Consider the following 14,455-nt stretch of genomic DNA (forward strand, 5'->3'; position numbering starts at 1 on the left):
CTCTCCGGGCCGTGACGGCCTCTTCTGCCCCGCGCAGCGCACGCTCGCCAGGCACGAGCGCGCGCACACACACACACACACACACACCCAGAGCCTCTTCCTTGTTACACTTTCGCATTTGTGAAACGTACATCTTCGTAACAGGCAGTTTCGGGATCTGGCAAGTTCCCAGGTGGGGAGGCTGACCTGAGCACAGAACCCCGGCCGCTTCTGGATCGTATACCTACATCCAACACGCTTGCAGCCGCTACTTGATCCAGATGTCTGAAGACAGAGTTCAGAACCTCTCTTAAACGTTTGGTGGAGGACTTCTTGTGAGGCTGGAGGAGCACCGCCTGGAAATTCACTGGAAGCCCGTACCTTCCCAGACAGACAAAATGTGCGGATAAGTTACCCCAGATGGAAACGGGGAAAACAACCCTGACAAGAAACAGGCGGTGCTAGTAAGAAGGAAAAAGCTTCAGCTGACACCGCTTAAGACAGTACAACTCAGTGGAATGAAATATTTAGGGTCAGAGGTGAGACTGGTGACTGGATTTTTCTGGAGGGGAATGTGCCAGAACAGGCTAGCCGGCCGTTTCTGGATAACGGTGCGGCGTGCGCTAAAACGCGGAGGTCTGCTGGATCTGCGGGCGGAAAGCAGAGTGTACGTGAAGGAGGCCGTGCCCACGCGTGTCGCTGCCTTCGCCACACGCCGAGCCTAACACCTGCTTAGTCCCGTGCGTTTCCAGGATGCTGGGCCGGCAGGACCCCGATGTCCGAGCCCCGCCTAAACGGTCTTTCCGGGAGGCAAGAGCCAGAGAAGCTGGCGGGTGCAGACGGGTGGCGGCGCGTGGGCTGGGTCACGGGCGAGGGGAATGGCCTCATCTCCGTGTCCCCTCTTACCACAAAGCTCCGGTACCCCCCGGGGGAGTGAGCGGAGGGGCCGCGGCCATCTTACCTGAGCGAGCAGCCCCCCTCCTGACTCCCTCCCGCAACTCCCAGTGCTTTCCAGAAACCCACTCCACACCCTCGGCCTCACCGACACCGCTGTCTCCACCTGCTGACCACACACCCCAGGCAACACGCACGTTAAGGATGCGCATTCCAGCTCCCAGACCATGGTGCCACCGCGCTCTGTCGTCCGACCTGGTCGTTCCGCCAGTCATTGCAGGTTGCCCTGGGAGCTTGCTTACCCTCCCGAACGAGGACCCCTGTGTCCCAGCTGTCCTGTCTTTCCCAGCCCGCGAGCTCCCATCGGGGCAGAGGCACGGGTCTGTTTTGTGCACAGTCTACTGTGTCCCCAGACCTGGAGGGCGGCGGGCACTCCAACGCTTCGTGAATGTTGACTGACTGCTCCTCGTTCCCCCCATCAAGCCTCCAAGCCCTGGGCCCCTTTCTCAGCCCACTCTCTCGACTTCGGGGCTTCCCACGTTCTTCCCAGATCCTTCCAGCCCTTTCCCTGCTGACCCTCCCTCTGGATCGATGTCAATGAACACCTTCTCTATTCTGCTCAGAACATGCCTTCCAGAACAGCCGGGTCAGTGCTCATTCTCCACAAGGCCGCCCCCACGCTGCTCCTTCTTGCTCCGCTCAGTAGAGGACCCTCCTCCTCCCTGACCGCCGAGGTCACCCGGCGGGGAGCCCTGACGTGAGGTCCCCACACCGAGACCTCTGTGCCACGGGGGCGCCAGCATCGTCTACCGCTGTCCCCTTCCCTGTAACGTCTCGCCACCCTGCCCTCCTTTGTAAGAAACGCCCTCAGCCCCCTTGGGCTCTCATTCCAAACTTGAGAGTACCCAGTGTCCCATGTCACCCAGTCGTCCGGCCACCACACTCGAGCTTGTCCCACCGATGACCTCGTGACCCTTTTCACGGGGACACCTAAATCCTTAAGCTTCTCCTCCCTTTGACTCGTCAGCCACTCCCTCCTCCTGCCTGACTTCCTCATGGGCTTCTCTCCTCCACTCTAAATATTGGGGTTCCCCGAGGTGCCCTTTCAGTACCTTCCCTCTGCAGGGCTCTCCCTAGACGATCGTGGCCACACAGCCGCCGTCAGGATTCCGTAACCTCTGTTCCCCACCGAGATCCAGACTGACTAGCTTCCTGGCTGGCCCCTCCACTCTGCGCCCGGCAGCCCCTGGTTCACTGCGCCCTGAGGGTCAACCAGCTCTCCCTCAACTGAGGGCTGAGTCTACTTCACTTTGACTTTATGGAGTCCACGACCATTTCACGTCTGGAAGTGTCTGGAAGATGTCCATTTCACATCTGTCCGACTCTGAGCGGGGTGACAGAGGCAGAGAGCACGTCGGCCCCTCCCTCCCCCCCAGGCGGGAAGTACAAAACGGCTCGGAGAAGAGGGAGACCGCGGCCAAGAGCCAACTGGGGGGGGCGGGGCAAAGACCAACAGGGGGTCAAAGGAACGGGCGAGCAGGTGAACTTCACCGTCTGTGTGCCCCAGCAAACGTGTTCAGCCTCTGTTTTCCCGGATTACGATCTGTCCACAGGATAGAATATGAAAAAGCCATTAAAAAAGGATCAGGTAGCTTCACCCATGCTGAAGAGACTGATTCAGAGCAGATGAAGACAGCAAGCCGCAGGACACTGAACGATCCCATTTGGGGGAGAAAGAAGAGTCTCGAAACCATTAACCGTGATTATCTATGGGCAGTGGGGACTGGGAACTGTTTCCACAGTATGTATTTCTGAACTTGAATTTTTCAAACAGCGCTCATGTATACAACCGTATTCCGGAAAAATACAGACACAGTAAAAAAAAAAAAATCCTACATTGAGAGTCTTGTAAAGAATTACTTTTACATATACTTTTAGGAGAAATCCTGTTTCATCCAACTTAAGGACGTCCATCTCTACCTCTCTCGAGCAAACGGGCATCGCACTGTAGTGAGCCTGAGAACCACTGATTTTCGAGGCCAGCAGGGTCAGTCTCGGGCCCCGTCTACACCACAGGTGGCTGGCACACTCCAGGTTTGCTCGTCTGCGCCCCGCAGCCCAGTGCCACAATCCACGCCACTCCGGGCCTCTGAGATGGGTGGGGGTGGATGACCACGAGAGGAGCCACGGTCAGATCCTGGCAGCCGCCATATCGTGCTTGGACAAAACCACACCGGCAGCTGCGTGGAGGATGAACCGGAGGCACAGGACCAAGTGAGAGCCCGTGGCAAGAGCTGGCCCGGCCAGGCGAGGCCGGGGACGGAGGGCAGAGAGAAAGCAGGGGCAGGCCAGGTGGCCCACCGGAAGCGTCGTGGGGTGCAGGAGTGGGCATAGGAGGCGAGGGTGAGGGAGCAGAGGCATCCGAGCCCGCCCTGAGGTTTGGGGTCTGGAAACAGGAAAGACGTGAGCCCATGGGCATTGACGGGGCAGCCAGGGGAAGGGGTCGGGAGGGAAGATGAGCCAGATGTCCAGGGGAAGCCCGAGTGAGGTGAGAGGCGGACAGGACGAGGTAGGAGGCACAGACTCGAAAGGGAAAGTACGGAACAGGCCTCCAGGTGGACGGCTGGGAAGGGATCGGGGGCCGCCCGCCTTGCAGGCAGGGGAGGGGCTGGGGAGAGCACTCCAGAGGGTCAGAGGGCCAGAGGGGGCCAAGAAGCAGGGGTGGAAGCTTCCAGAAAAAGGGTACAGCCAGCCGTGTGTGATGCTACCAAGATCCCCCCTCCCCACATAGCTCATGTCACTGCACATGTTCAAAACGTGGCAGAAAAACAGGCTTTAAAAAATACTGCTTGATTCCATTTTTGCAAAAATTTAGTAAAAAAAAAATATGCATATCTGTAAACTACAATAAAAAAAAAAAGCAAAACACAAAGAAACAAAAACTCCTAAAGTTCACACCTGCGCACTAGCCAGCAGAGTTTTCTCCCGGCGTTAAAATTACAGGTGATTTTTTTATTCATTGGTCGTGCTTACCTACAGTTCCCAAATCTCCCACGGTAATTGTTTTCACTTTGGTGAAAAAAACAAACAAGGCCAAATTTTTGTTGTCGTTAGTTCGGTTTGGTTCAGTGCTTTCGTTTTTTGTGCCGCCTTGGGCTCAGAGGTCAAGGACTGAGACCGTGCTGGTGTTTCCTCTAGGAGTCGCCAGGCCCCGGCAGGTGCACGGGGCGGGGCGGAGCCTGCCGCGGAGAGTCTGGCAGGAACGGGACGCGGCGCACAGGACAGCAGGGACGCGGCGCACAGGACAGCAGGGCCCGCAGGGCCGAGGGGAGGCTCGTGTGACTCAGGAGATCCTAAACATGTTGCCAAGAGCCAGGAGGAGCGCGCGGAGAGGACGGGAGGGCCCGGCAGGTCCCAGAGGAGACGGGGGCGGGGGGGGGGGGGGCGGAAGGGGCAGGCGGCAGCCCAGGGGGCCCCCAGAGCTCGCTGCCCCACCCGGGCTGGGCGCCTCCTCCACGCACCTGAGCACGGACTCCACAAACACCCTCAGGGCCTTGATGTGGATCCAGGCAATGAAGGCTTCGCTGAAGTTCACCTTGAGCCAGCGCAGCAGCGGGCCCTGCAGAGACAGGAGAGCCGGTGACGCCCGCTGGCCGCTCGGCCCGCGCGAGGCCGAGGAGGACGTGGGTTTTGACAGAGCAAGCCCCGAGCGGCGAAGAAATGCCCGGCGGCCAGCGGAAGCAGCGAGGTGGTTGGACGAGGGCCGGGACCGCGTCGGCCCGGCTGCCCGGGGAGGGGGGGGCGGGGGGGGCTGGGGAAGCGCTGCGGGCCAGCCACCCGGCGCATGCGCGGGGCCACCGCAGACCGGGCTGCAGGGGCTGGGCAGCCCCTGACCTCAGGGCTGTCAGCAGGCAGCCCGCAGGCTTCCCTCTGACGCTGTGCTGCGAAGGGGCCCGCCTCCCAGGGAGGCGCCGCCCCGGGGTCCTGGCGTCATCCACCGGCCGCCGCTTCCAGGGGGCCCTCCGAGGAGCCCGCCTCACTCGGCCACGACAGCTGCCACTAATGCCGCTGTGGCCGCTCCTCGGGGGGAGGGAGCCTCGAGTCTTGGAGCAAAGGCACCTCCAAGTGCCCACCAAGGTCAGGGGTGGGTCCAGCCGGGGCAGCCAGGGGAGGAGAGCCGAGCCGCCCGACCACTAGCACCTGTCCCCGTCACCAGCTCCAGCCACCTCCAGACAGGGCGGGGGGCACCCTGGCCAGCAAGCACCATCCACTGCCGGGGGCGGGGGGCAGCTCCAAGGAGGCCCCCTGGATGAGGAGGAAAGGCGTTTGATGCTGGGCTCCTTGATTTGAGCCCACAAAAGCCACCTTCGGTCACAGAAAACGCAAGGCTTTGTTTTCTCAGAAGACGCCTGCACTGGCGAGGACATGCGAGCGGGGGAAGCCCAGGGCTCCCGGGTGCTGCTTACCTCTCCCTCGCCCTCACTCTCTCTCTCTCTGTCCGTCTGCCCCGCAGCGGGCCTATCGGGGTTCCCTAGCGGGGTTACCTGAACCTTGTGGTCCGGGAAGGTGGATGATCCCTTTTTAAGAGCAACACAGGAAGTTTGCTAAAGGCACAGAAATGATTTATTAATCTTTCGGCAAACATGCATCACAACAAACAGAAATAACTCGCATCGCCTGAAAAGCACAGGGAGGCCGGCAAGGCCGGCCCGCCCTCCGGGATTGCGTGCTGGTCGGACTCGAGATGGGACCGGGGTGTTAAGGTCTTCAGGCCCCATATTCCAGGGACAGAGCCGGTGCCCACATCACCCCCCCGCTCTGCCTGGCCCTGGTCAGGACCTCCCCTCCACGGGGACAGGACGGGGACAGCTCCAGGCGGCATTCGTGGAAACGGCTCTGCCTGAGGAGCGTGTCCCCACCACGTCCAGCCTCGGTGGCAGCAGGGCAATCGGGGTGCACTTAAGCATGCCACACGCGGACGGCGGGTGTGCTGTTGGGACACAGCCTCCTTTACCCTCTCTGCAAACAGAAAGCACAGGAAGCCCCCACCCCGTGCTCTCACAGAGGGGCCGAAGCCCCAGGCCCCAGCCTGTCCCCTCTGGCTGGCGAGTAATCAAAACGGCAGAGGATGCCGACCGCACCTGCCTCCCAACAAGCTAAGGGGGAAAGGGTCTACGCGGCCAGGGTAGGGCCGACCCCGGCTGACCCCCGCTCACTGGCACCCAGCGAGAGCCCCGCAGGGAGCTAAATGTTTCCGAGCTAGTGTGTCTCCTTCGCATCTCCATTTCCCCTGCACAGAGAGACCCTGGAAGGGCTCCCAGGGCAGCGTCGGGGAGCAGCACCCTCCACCGGCGGGTAACCGGAGACCCGGGTGGCAGGTGTCGAGCTCCTGCGTATCACCTCGGTCCTCGGGGGTCTGTGCCAGCGCGGAGGGAGGGGCCGAAGGCACGGACCTGACCACCTGTCCTGCGGGCAGGGCCTCCCTCCTGGACACCGTGACAGCTGCCACAGTCTAGCCCCCAACCGGAGGCCAGCCAGGGCCGGCCCCGAGGCCAGCAGGGTTGCTCAACTATGATAGAGACCACCGAGCGCTCCTGGGTGATGAGGGTTTGGGGCGAGCTGAGGTCAAGGGGAAAAACCCTTTGGTTTTCCAGCTTGTTGGCGAGCACCTTTCCTGCCTGGGCGTGTCAGGTCTGAGGCCTCGGGCCCGGGGCCACCTCAGCCCTTTGTCTCGGGAAGGGGTCTCAGCCAGAGAAGCCCGGCAGATTTGGGATCCGAAAAGCGTGTTCCCCTGGTGTGCGCACACACGTCCACACACATACGTGTGTGCTCGGGGCCGGGAGGGGCCGAAACCGTGCACGGGCACCACCGTTCCTCCTCAACCAGCCCCCCGTTCCTCCTCAAGGGGGATGGGCCAGTCTGGGGGGGCTGGGAGAACCCTATTTTGGGAACCCCCATGCTGCTGCCACTTCTGAGGGGGTTGACTTGTCCGGAGTCCCTGTGAAAAGGCCACCGACCCGGAGAGGTCACGTCGGACGTGCAGACTCCCCCGGCCCGAAAGCAGAGAAGGCTCGGGGCAAACACTTGGCCACACGGGAGGTACATCTTGCATCGTCCGAGCACATACTTACAGCCTTATGTTTACACACCGGTCTTCCTCCAACAGGCCCGAAGTACATTCTACTCATTCTTCCCCTCCTCTCTACTCCAGAGGCTGACTAGGAAACTTCTCCGAGAACCCGCCCCGGGTGGGGGGTGGGGGGGGGATGGGAGAGAAGGGACCCGGAGACATTCCACCGAGGCAGGCCCCAGGAGCCACCTGGCTTAGGCCCGCTCTGCAGAGGGAGGATGCCACGTGGGGAACGTGCCCGTCTTACAGAGTGGGGTGCCCAAGGCCACGCTGTTCACACTTCTAGACTAAAAGCCTGGTTTTCTCCCCCCTGAGCTCAGCTGCCCTTGCACACGGAGGTTGGCTGTTGTCAGTTCCTCCGGGACAAGCACCCACTCTTTGCTGAAAGCGTAGGGGACATAAATACAGGTGCTGGTGACAGAAGGTGTCACATCGCACCCGGGGAGCCGCATTGCTGAGGATAGCAGGGGGACGGAGGGGACGGAGCCGCCCACTTTCCACTCAGGGATCCCCGCCTTGCCCTGCCCGACCTTGGGGCGGAGAAGGCTCAGGTGGGGCCCTCTTCCTGGGGGAGGTGCTCACTGACCCCCCCCAGAGTCTGTTTCTCAGCTGCAGAGCGGAACTGGGAGTCACTTCCTGGAAGGGCAGCACCAGGACTCAGGAGCTCGGATGGACTCACAGCTCAGGCGCCACCTCGGGGCCCCTCTGCCTTCCCCAGACGCACCCCGGCAGTCCCAGAGGGGCACCCATTCCCGGGGCCGTGTGCCCCCAGGGAGGAGCCGCCCTTGCCCGGAGCCCGGCCGCCGCGAAGTCTACTCACATACTGTTGCTTCTTATCAGACAGCAAACGGCTCAGCTCTTCCCTTTCCCTTTTTATCTCTTTCTCATCATAGTAAAATTCACGGACAGTGAACCTTAAAACAAGCAAATGAGAGGCGTTTGCCAAGAAGCTTCCAGTCGGAGCAGAGGCCCCTCCGGTGCAGACAGACCAGACCCGGAGCAACCCCCCAAGGCCAGCCCTTACTTGTTCTCTTTGGCTTTGGTTTTGAAATCGTCGATCACTTTTCGAAACAGGGTCACCGTGAAGAGGCCGCCCTCGTTGTCCTCGGCGATCAGTCTGGGGGAGAGAAGCGTCTGTTCACGGGACTCATCGCCGGGCCTGGCGTCAGAGCTGGGCTAGGAGAGCCCTGTTCTCTCCCGTCGGGGAGGCGGGTCACCGTAGAGGTGAGGCCCCGTCCCCATCAGCCCACTGGCCCGTGTGCAGGGGCCCAGCCAGCAGCGGAGGGCAGGGAACCGGACGTCCCTTATTTCCCAACTCCTGGCTGTGTGGGCTCAGCCACCTGCTGCGGCCCGCCCTCTCGGGCTCCTGCCATTCAACCTCCAGGCTGAGGCCTCAGGGGCCTCCAGGTGATCTAAACGCAGGCCCTCGAGGGGAGGAAAGGACAGGAGACTAGCTGTGCGGAGATGCGCGGTTCAGCTCTGGTTTGTGAAATGCCCAAGAGATCACGCTACTCCCGGGTCTCAGTCGCCTCGTGTGCGGACGGGGGGCCCTCGCTCTGACGTGCTGTGCTCACAGCGAAGCAGGGCAGAGCTCGGTGGTGGGAAACCACCCCGCCACGTCCCCTCACGTCCGATGTTGTAATCGGACGGCCTCCCGAGGCACACCTCAACACGGGACCCCCGTGGGCACCGCCCCAAACACAGGGGTTGTCAGAGCCAGGGGCCTGCGTCTTTGGGTCACAGACCTGAAGCCCTTCGCCAAGCCCAGGCAGGTCTCGTGGACACGCTCAGGGCCGGGTCACCTTTCCGCTCTCCCAGAGTCCGTGCCCAGAAGGGCCGCCCCAGGCTCCAGAGACTTTTCCTGAGTCACCTCTGCGGATTCTCGGGCGCCTTCTGACAACGAAGGGCCTGGGGGCTCTGGTCTGAGAAGCCAAGCCACCTACTGAGGCAGCCTTTTGGGCGGGGCGCCTGGCACCTGGCCACAGAATGCCACTGTTACAAGAGCTGGGGTCGTCTCTGCTGAGCCGGGTGACTTCAAGGACCAGCCCCTCCACCCATCTGTATGTCTTCCTCCCCACCCCACCTGCCCCGCCCCTGCAGACGTGGCTGCCCCGGGCCTGTTCCTCTGGCCTCCCCTGTGGCCTCAGGCTATGACCGTCCTGTTCCCTGCACCCCTCAACTCAGCTCCTAACTGCTACCTCCAGTGAGTTGTGACAATGGGAGAGCTGCCCTGCAGCAGGTACCCCCAGCCAGACGCCTCCGGGCCGAGATGGACTTGGGCAGGGGCCACCCTCCCGCTCGCCACGGTGCCCTGGGAAGCAGGTGAATTGGCATGTCTGGCCAAGACTCACCCGCCAAATCTTTTAAAATGACAAACCATTCGCGGGGCGCCTGAGTGGCTCAGTCGGTTACGCGTCCGACTTCAGCTCAGGGCATGACCTTGCGGTTTGTGAGTTCGAGCCCCGCGTCGGGCTCTGTGCCGACAGTTCAGAGCCTGGAGCCTGTGTCTCCCTCTCTCTCTGTGCCCCTCTCCTGATCATGCTCTGTCTCTCTCTCTCAAAACGAAGTGAACATTAAAATTTTTTTCAAGGACCAGCCATTTCAGACGTGTGAAAAGGTATAGAGAATAACAAATACCTGTGTCTCAGCCACCCCATTTAAGACCTAAAGCAATTCTCATACGGCAGACCCCCCCCCTCCCGTGGCCCTCCCCGGGTGCACGTCGCGCTGTGCCCCCAGGTCGCCACGTTTCCCATGCCCACACACCTCCACGGCTCTACTGGGCACCTGCGTGTGCCCAGATCGCGTGTGGTTTCGTTGTGTCTGTTTCTAGAGCTAAAGCAAAAGAACTTGCTTCCCCTGCTCAGTGCTGCATCGTGAGAGCCTTTCCTGCTGCTGCGTGCGGCCCTGAGATGCCGGTCTCCCCAGATGCGTGGGAGTCACTCACGGTTTGTGAACCTTCTCCTGCCACCTTCCCAGGCTTCATTGGCCACTCCTGCTCTGACCCCAGGAGGCCGGACGCTGAGAATGCCTTCCTCCCCTGCTCCCGCCCTGTGGCCATCAGAGCCAGGCCCTTGCTTGACCCTCAGGCGGGGAAGAATGACCTGGGCTGAGAAGGCACCGCAGAGTGCACTGGGGAGGGGGGGGGGGTCTCTGCCAGGAGGCAGCCAGAGAGGGCTTCCTGGAGGAGGGGGCAGGGAAACCGCATTTTAAAAGATGGAGAGAGTCTGGCATGGGGCCGGGTGTGTGGCTGCAAAGGAGCTCCAGGCCAAGGGACTCTTGTGAGAGCGAGTGGGGCGGGCCGAGGGTCCTCGCACCTTCCGGCACGCTTGGTGGCCGGGTGCCAAGTTGGGGTCTCACTTACTTAGTCGACCGAGGGACCACCATGTCCGAGAGGGATTCGTAGGTTTTTTGCCATTGCGCGTAGCTTGGTCTGCGAGGATACGGGATCATTCAGTGATTTCTGCTTAAAAACTTCGCGGCGTCCCAAGTATTTGGGACCCTGTATACCCCTCTTCCCAAAGGACTGGAGTGAGCAGGCCTGGGCCGGAGTGCCCCCCACCCCCCGAGGCCCTGCCATGGGCACCGAGAATCTCCTGCCCAGCCCCATCCCGGCCCCAGCCTCCCCATGAGGGCCCGGGACCCCGCAGAGGGCCCGTGTGACTGTGTCGGAACTTTCTAGTCCCGGCCCTGTGTGGCCTTGGGCAAGCCAGCTGACCTCTCTGGCCTCAGGACAAGGGAGTAACAGCAGCCCGGGGTTTGTTGAGAGTGAGGCGTGTGGCAGGCACGCCTCGAGCGCTCAAGAAACGGCTGCTTCTGTCACTGCGTCCCACCGCAGGTGCTGTCCCCCTGCTCCCGTGCCGGCCCACGCAACTCCCATTTAGTGCTCCCGGGGGCCAGGCCGTGGGGGGGGGGGGGGGGCTCCCCTTCCTCTCCGTCGGGCAGGCCGGTTTCCTTCCGAGATCACCAACACGGGCTGAGGCCCCGCACCACCCACCTTCCCGGGCCACTTACTTGGGCACGATGACCAGAAGTGTGACAAGATACTCGGAATCCAACACGAAGTCTTCCTTGCTCACAATATCGCTCAGCGTCCGAGTGAAGAGGTTTCCCCTGAATCCGTGTGGGACAAAGGGGGTGTGATCAGGAGAAAGGCGGAGGGAGGCAGCGTGGGCCTGGGCTTCTGGGCCGCATGGACCCCCTCCCCCCACCCCGTACACCCACCAGCACGCGGGCCCGGGGACTGGAGGGCAGGCAGGAGACAGGAAGGGCTCAGATGTCCCCCCCGCCCCCGGGAGTGCCAGGGCCCTGGGCTGAGTGTGTCCCTGACCCCCCAGTTCTGGTGGCCAGACCTGCTGTGGCTGGCAGGGCCTGAGGCCCCGTCACAGTCAGCGAGGGGTGGCTGAGTTCAACACCTCCGTCGCCTGCACTGCCCCCGGTGCGAGCCACCGGCTGTTGGGAGGGGACCGCGGGGGAGGGGGGCGGGGGGGCAGGCAGCTTGAGTTACTCGAGTGTCGGGCTGTCCTGAGCAGACACAGGGACCAGAGAGAGGTCCGTGTCACTTTTCACGCCTCACAGGTCCAGCCGCCAGGGGACCTTCACCTGAAATAGCTTTCATCGTGCCCAGTGGAACCCGGTCTACATCGAAGTCGTGGTATTTTTAGCACCCGGTTCAAGGCTATTGTATCAGCAGACGAGCCAAGGTAGAGCTATGGAGACCGTCTACAGCCTCAGCACCCAGCCAGGGTATCAGTGCAGCACAGGACGTCTCCCTGGTGAATGGCTCTCAAGCACTCGGCGAAGGCCAAAGCCTCAGGTACAATGCCCCCCTCCGACCTCACCTCTCCTACCTGCGCCGTCGCTGCTAAGTCCCTTAGGACCCTCTCCGAGGGCACAGGGCCTGTACCTCCTACCTTGGCGTTTCCACATTACCGTCCCACCCGTCAGGTCCTATCTGTCTGGGTTATGCCTGTACTACTCCCTGCACAAAGCAGATTTTCTGTAAATGTTTGTTGAGTGAATAATTGTGAGCTCTCCAAGTGCAGAAATGACCTTTTATTCTGCTTTGCATCTTTAGGGCCTGGCATAAAGGCTGAGGGTATGGTAGGTGCTTAATAAACGTTTAGCAAAAGAAGGAAAAGGGGGGCACCTGGGGGGGCTCAGTCGGTTGAGCATCAGACTCTTGATCTCTTGATCTCACGGTTCGTGAGTTCGAGCCCTGCATTGGGCTCTGTGCTGACAGCGTGGAGCCTGCTTGGGATCCTCTCTCTCTCTCTCTCTCTCTCTGCCCTCCCCCCACTTGCACTCTCTCTCTCAAAATAAATAAATTAAAAAAAAAAGACAGGAATAACGGACAAGGAGGTAGAGAACAGCCTTATCCTCCCTTTTCCTCCCTTTCCCTTCTCTTCCCTCCCCTGCCCTCCCCTTCCTTCTCCTTCCCTCAGCAAACACTCTGGACAGACCAATGCTGCTGTGACTCAGTGGACGGCTCCTTTACTGGTCGACTGAAGAGGCCGCACCAGATGTTTGCTAAGCCCCAGACAATTCTCAAGGAGCCCACAGTTCGGTGATGCAATGAGGCAGGCAGATGGTCAATGCCATGACTGACCTACGCCAAGGTCACCATTTAGGGCTCTCTGCCATCGGCACCCTGCCCTTTTCCCATCCTCACCCCTCCGTAGGGCCAAGGAGGAGGCAAAACTCAGGTGACGCCCATTTAGTTCTGACACAAAGTCAGGCCGCCACCACTGGCCATTTCCAGTTGAGGTGCGTCCCTCCCTTTTTGGTTTTCCATTTTCTTTTCTTTTCTTTTCTTTTCTTTTTAATGTTTATTTATTTTTGAGACAGAGAGAGACAGAGCATGAACGAGGGAGGGTCAGAGAGAGGGAGACACAGAATCGGAAACAGGCTCCAGGCTCCGAGCTGTCAGCACAGAGCCCGACGCGGGGCTCGAACCCACGGACCGTGAGATAATGACCTGAGCTGAAGTCGGCCGCTTAACCGACTGAGCCACCCAGGCGCCCCTGGTTTTCCATTTTCCAGTGAGGCACCATTTGCCTCGTTCACAAGACGGCTGGCCCAGTGGCCATCCGAAGGGAGAGGCGGAAATGAGAGGGTGAGCTATTCAGAGGAATGGCCGAACGAGAGGACAGCCGGTTCTGACCTCCCCTGGGTACTTCCCTTCTCTGGAGTATCTGCAGAGAACTGTCAACAGAATCAGATCCAGAATCTGGGGAGACTGGGAAGGTCCTCCGTGCCAACTCAGCCCTATTCAGGAGCAACTTCCACACTTCCTGGCAGGAGCTCATCTGGCTTTTTCTTACATGCCTCCAACAATGGGGCGCTCACTACCTTACGAGATCATTGCTGCCTTCACAACCCCGGGCTTATGCTTTTCTCCAGACACCTCCTGCCATCTTGGTGCCTCGTGACTGCTGGGCCAAGCAGTCTGCTTCCTCTCTCTCACGAGGTGGTCCTTCAGCTGAGTGGAGAAGGCACCGGAGTCCCTGGGGTTGCTCTGCTCTGGGCTGCAGAACCCACCGCTCTTGGGGGGCTCTCACAAAGGGCCAGGCTCTGACAGTCTGGTCCCCCACTGCCTCGGCGGGGAAGGTCCTCTGTAAAGAAAGATCTTGGGGCACAGCCTAGGTATTCTCGGGAAACCGGGGAGGGTGGGAGAGGAAGGGAAGGCAGGGGAGGGCCAGCATCGGATTCCTCTCCGGGCACAGGCCCCCTCCCTGCTCGAGGCTTTCCTCCGGTGATGTGCACCGGGGTCTCTCCTCTCCTCTCCCTGCACACACCTCCTGGAGAGGCAGGCGTGCCCTGTGTCCGCCTGCCCGGCTCGTCTCTCTCAGATGAGGGCACAGTGACCCTGGCTCACCCAGTGACCTGAAAGGCCCGCTCCTGCCCCAGCCCGGCCCCTGCCCTGGCCCGGTTCCAGCCGTGTGGCCACTCACATGGATTTCTTCTCCAGGTTCTCCAGGTTTGTCTTCAGGGTGTTGTAGGCGGCCGTTCGGGACTTCAGGTCGGTCTCGATTTGTGCCAGTTGCTGTGCGGAAAAGCAAGAGAGTTTCGAGAGTCGGCCAAACTTTCCAAAACGGCCATACGCTGCTCACGGTGCACGTAGGAATCCGTGTCAGGAATCCTCACGTTTTTGCCCCTGCTGCTCTCCCACACGTGCCATCGTCTGGCCCTACCAGCAGCCTGAGGGGAGCAGGGAAGGGACTCCTGTCCCCACTTTGCGGGTACCGAGGCCCGAGACACGAGTGGCTCTGCCGGGATCACTCAGTGAGCTGAACCTTCTGATTTCAAGCCCTTCGTGGGCCGCCAGGCCAGCCTGGGTGACCCCCGACCTGGCTTCTATGGGGACCCACGTGATGGCTCAGGCCCGACCAGCGCCGGGTCCCCGGGCTCAGATGGGCCCAGCAGCCCCTTCCGTTCTTCGCAGGTAGGAAG

At 60.9% G+C, this 14,455-nt stretch overlaps 1 protein-coding gene across 8 annotated transcripts in view; it reads right to left on the reverse strand.

The window, feature by feature from the left end:
- ATP6V1C2 (ATPase H+ transporting V1 subunit C2) overlaps positions 1-14,455 on the reverse strand; it is a 53,741-nt gene that overhangs the window by 342 nt on the left and 38,944 nt on the right. For 2 of the 8 annotated variants that reach the window (XM_049652524.1, XM_049652523.1), the window contains 8 exons: positions 13,957-14,048; positions 11,018-11,116; positions 10,368-10,436; positions 8,028-8,120; positions 7,824-7,917; positions 5,340-5,477; positions 4,395-4,492; positions 224-360 (listed from right to left, as the gene is read on the reverse strand). In XM_049652524.1, coding sequence (XP_049508481.1) covers positions 224-360; positions 4,395-4,492; positions 5,340-5,477; positions 7,824-7,917; positions 8,028-8,120; positions 10,368-10,436; positions 11,018-11,116; positions 13,957-14,048 — 820 coding nt within the window. The remainder of the gene's footprint in view (positions 1-223; positions 361-4,394; positions 4,493-5,339; positions 5,478-7,823; positions 7,918-8,027; positions 8,121-10,367; positions 10,437-11,017; positions 11,117-13,956; positions 14,049-14,455) is intronic. The other 6 variants (XM_049652528.1, XM_049652527.1, XM_049652526.1 and 3 more) reach the window with 5 other exon arrangements.

This window comes from Panthera uncia (genome assembly GCF_023721935.1).
Source record: "Panthera uncia isolate 11264 chromosome A3 unlocalized genomic scaffold, Puncia_PCG_1.0 HiC_scaffold_12, whole genome shotgun sequence".
NCBI lineage: Eukaryota > Metazoa > Chordata > Mammalia > Carnivora > Felidae > Panthera > Panthera uncia.